Consider the following 5,200-nt stretch of genomic DNA (forward strand, 5'->3'; position numbering starts at 1 on the left):
ACCCAAATCCAAGATTCCATAGCACAGATCAATTTCTACTTCTTCAATGAAGCCTCCCCAGCAATATAAGCTCTATTAATGTCTCTGGGATTCCAGTATCATATAGTTACCACTTTCATACATAATCACCTTATCTCTCCTACACTGTAAAGTACCTGGAAACAGTATTCATATTTTATATTTCTTTTGTATTACCCATATGGCCTCCTCCATTGTTGGGCAAATAGGAGCCCAAATATTCACTGTAATTGGTTTAATATTTTATTTTTAAATGTTTACAATGTTTAGAGGAACATAACTTTATTTTATTTTTTTAGAGGAACATAACTTTAATTTTAATGTAATAATCAGCTATAAGATACACTAGTAGTAACTGAAATCCCACATTTCTATATGATTAAAACAAAACAAAATTACACCCTAATATGCTGTCTTGAAAGGAACAATAAAATGAGTACCACAAACTGAACACTTAGTGTTTCTGTGAATATCATATAGAAGATAATTAAAAATTGTCACTGAGTCACCTACTATCATATCAGATTAACAATATCATGAGTCCCACTGCTATGCAAACTACTATAGTAAGTGCTATCAAGATTATGCAAAATAACTTTCTGTATCAACTGTTATATTCACTATATCAACAGCTACAAACAATACTCTCAATCCCCCTACTTGCCTTAAAAATGAAATATTGTTGGTCATAAAGAGATTAGAGCCAAAGAATTCTGATGGATCTCTGTAAATTCATGTATCAATCTCGCTAAAACCAAGACAATGAACACCTTGCTGGTACCGTTACGACAATAACGCTGTGCCATGCCATATCTTAAAGGCTCTGACAAACAATAAAAATAAATTTCATGAATTACATTTGAGTGAGGGACTGTTCTATTCTACTTGAGAGAATCAGAAAAACAAACTCTTTTACTAGTCACTTCTAAAGCCCAAATTAAACTTTAAAAAACTATTAATAAGGATGATTCCTTTAGATATAGAAGTCACTTGATCTAAGACTATATGGGACCTTAAAACCCCAAAATTCTGAAGCCTGAATTATTCTGGCATCACTTATAGAAACTTAATACCGCCCCCCCCTAACAAATAAAAATGACATACCAAAAGGAAAAATATATCTCCTTGAACAATTCCTTTTTTACAGAAAATATACTTATGCACGTAATGTCTGTGAAATATTAATAATCAGAGTTCTCAAATATTAAATACTTTATTAACATTAAGCACAGTTTTGATGTGTGTGTATGTGTATATCAGTCAAAATAAGTTAACTGCCAAAAGAATTAGAGAGTGGCTTTATCCTTCATGCTCTCACTTATTACCATCTTTAAAAATTTTTTTTAACCAGTTTACTTTTAGAATGCATAATCAGAATTCTGACCATGGTGTTGGCACCATAATTTCAGAGGCCATTTTTTTCTTTTTGTATTTTTATGGCATGTGAAAATTTGGTAACTACCTTATTAAGTGAAATTATTCTAAGCAGTAAGTAGGTATAATACTCCACCATCCTTATAAAGCTCAATATTACAAGGCATCTACCCAATTAAAAAAATTTAGATTACAAGGACTTTAATTTTTTTCCAAAGAAATTTCCAAGACTAAATAAATACTCTGTTATTCAAAAGTTCCCTCCCTACCCACCCATTAACCCAAAGGCATGAGTTATTCACAAATTCTCAAGGACTATAAATGAACCTACCTGCTATAGGGATCCCTCCCAGACCTGTGTTGTGCTGTGGCGGGAGATTCAAGTCCAAGAAATTACTATTTGAGGTGGGGTTTGCTGTGTGGTTCAAGTGCATGATGCTATTGCGTGGAAAGGCCATCCAAGGATAGCGGGCTGCCTGGCCTGGAAAATTGAATGAATTATAAACTGCTCGGTGCTGCTGAAATTGAGGGAACCTCTGTGGCAAGACTGAAAAGGTACTATTGAGAGAGTTGGCATTTGTCGGTGCAGCAGGATGCAGGAATCCAGAGCCTGGACCTTTGGCGGTTGTAGTGTGTGAAGAGGAGTTCTGAAGAGATGTGGGTGAAAGGGAAGGCTGGTCTTGGACTGATAGTTCCTTTTCAATCAGGTCTGCTAAGGCTTTTCGAGTGACATCAAAGGGATCAAAACCCAAGTCATCCTCTGGTTGTTTAGAAGAACCAAAGCCAAATGCTGCTTGCCAGTCTGTAGAGGACGATACTGGGATTGTTTCTGTGGGGACAAAATGAGTGATGAATTTAAATTTTATTTTTTTCAAAAAAATATGTAAATTTTAATATAAATCAACATATGTCTTGTCAGCTGGAGGCGGGGGGAAATCTTAAATTTAACTATACAAACACAAATCTGGTTCAAAATTTAAGCCCTGTTCTAGCCAATCTGGTTCAGTGGACAGAGTGTCAGCCGGTGGACTTAAGGGTTGGGTCTGGGGTTTAATTCTGGTCAAGGCACATACCTCAGTTGCAGGTCTGATCCCCATCCTGGTCGCGGTGCATGTAGGAGGCAACCAATCAACATGTCTCTCTCACATCGATGTTTCTCTCTCTCTCAACGGAAAAGTATTTTTGGGTGAGGATTAATAAAAAAAGAAAAGAATTAAAATAAAATAAAATGTAAGCCCTTAATACTGTCTAGAGCAGTGGTTCTCAACCTTCCTAATGTTGTGACGCTTTAATACAGTTCCTCATGTTGTGGTGACCCCCAATTTCATTGTTACAAATTGAACATAATTAAAGCATAGTGATTAATCACAAAAATAATATGTAATTATATATGTTTTCCGATGGTCTTAGGTGACCCCTGTGAAAGGGTCATTTAACCCCCAAAGGGGTCGCGACCCACAGGTTGAGAACTGCTGGTCTAGAGGAATACGTGTTTTACAATTGGAAAAAATGATCTAACCTTTGATTTCTGGAGAAATCTCTCTGTAAACATAGAACTAAGTTCCAGGTCATAAAACAACTTATCTAACCATCCAATTCCGTGCAGTTTATATTTTTAAATGTGTACACTTTTATGGAAAAGGAAATGGAGAGAAAAAGGATAAAAACCCATCTACCAGGGTCTCATTGCAGTCTGGGTATAACTATGAACATGCAGTGGAGCTGCTACATACCTGATGTGAAGAGGCTCTGTGGCTCCGGGGCTGTAGGCCAGTCACTAGAGGTCTGTGGGGAGCTGGGGAAAGGAGGAAGCCCACTGGGAATAGGGTTGGGATGGCGAAAGTTATCTGAGAATAACGACTGGGACTCAGTTACTGCCCCTTCAAAAGGAGAGCGTGCACTGTGATTGGATGAACTGATGGGGATGACTGGGTTAGATTTTGATAAACCAGGTGGCGGTGACGGTGTATCACTGTTAGATATCTAAATGAAATAGGAAAAGAAAAGAATAATTAATATAAGTTTATACATTTTAATAAGCCACGATTAAAATGACTTGCAACAAAAGGTAGTAGAATAGTCATCTTCAAACTGGGGTACCTAACTTCTTTTATGAGAGCACATATTTTCAAAAAAATCCATCAACTTATATAAACAGTCTTCTCTAAAACTGACCCTCCTGAAAAGACTAAACCAGTCTCCTCTCGTTTTACAACCTAACTTCTCTCACTTTACATAGAAAAGAGTATTTTTCACTCTCTGGGACCTAACTAAATATTTTGTCCAACAGTAAAAACTTTCTGGGAATCAAACCAAAATTTATTAGAAATATTCAGGTTGGTGATGAGAAAGTGACGGACTCTAATGACTGGATTCTTTTGTAAACTAGGTGATTCCCAATGCACTAAGTTTTGAACAAAGATTAGAAGATCTAATCAAGTTATTTTCAAATAATTTTTATGATAAATCTTTATATGATTTTTAGGTATTCAACTCAGGAGTTAAAAAAAATGGATACTGATATAATACTGTTTGTTCCATCTCTCATTTATACGAACAAGATATCTTAGCACTTACATTTAGAAAAATGAAAACATGACTGGACTGCTGCTGAAACTTAAACCCAAAGGTAATATGCATGACAGGTACATAAAACTAATTTTAAAATGTCCCTGTCTACCTCAATAAGAGAGGAATTTCCAATATAATTTTATTGTTTGTTTTATAACTAATTTTTATCAAAATCTATACTTACATAAGTTGCTTTGATCAAATTAAAGTATCAATATTTCCTTTGTAATTCTTAAAACTTATTATTAAACAAATCTTAAATGTTAACCTAAAATACACAAGAGGACATACAGATATTCAAATTCTTTTATGGAATTTGTAGGCAAAAATTTTGGAAAAGCAGTGTATTTCAGATCTCTATGTTTCTCACAAACACTATGGGAGAGATTAGAACTACATTTTATTTTTACTAATGTAAGAAAGTGTACAGAAACTTAACCAGTGCCCAGCTAGTGTGGCTCAGTGGTTGAGCATTGACCTATGAAACTGGAGGTCACGGTTTGATTCCTGGTCAGGGCACATGCCCAGGTTGTGGGTTTGATCCCCAGTGTGGGGTGTGCAGGAGGCAGCCGATCAATGATTCTCTCTCATCACTGATGTTTCTATCTCTCCCTCTCCCGTCATCTGAGAAAGAAAGAAAGAGGGAGGGAGGGAGGGAGGGAGGAAGGAAGGAAGGAAAGAAGGAAGGAAGGAAGGAAGGGAAGAAACCTGTCCAGTGAAATACTAGCAACTAGACAAGATGATACAAAGCATGCTCTAAAGATCAGGACCTCATTCAGTTTCACTATGAGGCAACTCTGAATTTATTTGGTTTATCATTTCAAATCTCAGTTATTTGGAGGAAGGGAAAAACTTTTGGGGGCAAGTACATGAGAGAAACAGAAAATAAAGTTGACAGCCAGTTGGCCTGGAGGTCAAATCCCCTCCAGTGATACCTACAACAATCTAGTCTTAACTACAACAAGACTGCGCATAAAGACCACTAGGGGTTGCACCAAGAAAGCATAAAAAATGCGGAGACAAAGAAACAGGACGCAGATGTCAGAAATGGAAGATATAGAGCTCAAAACCACACTTTTAAGGTCTTTCAATAATTTTCTAAAAACAGCCGATAAATGTAGTGAGATCCTCAAGAAATCTAATGAGGCCCTCAATGTTGTGATAAAGAACCAACTAGAAATTAAGCATACACCGACTGAACTAAAGAATATTATACAGACTCCCAACAGAAGACCAG

General features: G+C 36.4%; 1 protein-coding gene across 10 annotated transcripts in view; it reads right to left on the reverse strand.

Annotated features, from left to right (window-relative positions):
• Positions 1–5,200, reverse strand: part of CNOT4 (CCR4-NOT transcription complex subunit 4) — a 162,312-nt gene that overhangs the window by 29,083 nt on the left and 128,029 nt on the right. For all 10 annotated transcript variants that reach the window (XM_006756698.2, XM_006756699.2, XM_015559421.1 and 7 more), the window contains exons 9-10: positions 3,126–3,375; positions 1,724–2,221 (exon numbers count right to left, since the gene is read on the reverse strand). In XM_006756698.2, the coding sequence (XP_006756761.1) occupies positions 1,724–2,221; positions 3,126–3,375 (748 nt within the window). The remainder of the gene's footprint in view (positions 1–1,723; positions 2,222–3,125; positions 3,376–5,200) is intronic.

Source organism: Myotis davidii, unplaced genomic scaffold, assembly GCF_000327345.1.
Source record: "Myotis davidii unplaced genomic scaffold, ASM32734v1 scaffold214, whole genome shotgun sequence".
NCBI classification, from domain to species: domain Eukaryota; kingdom Metazoa; phylum Chordata; class Mammalia; order Chiroptera; family Vespertilionidae; genus Myotis; species Myotis davidii.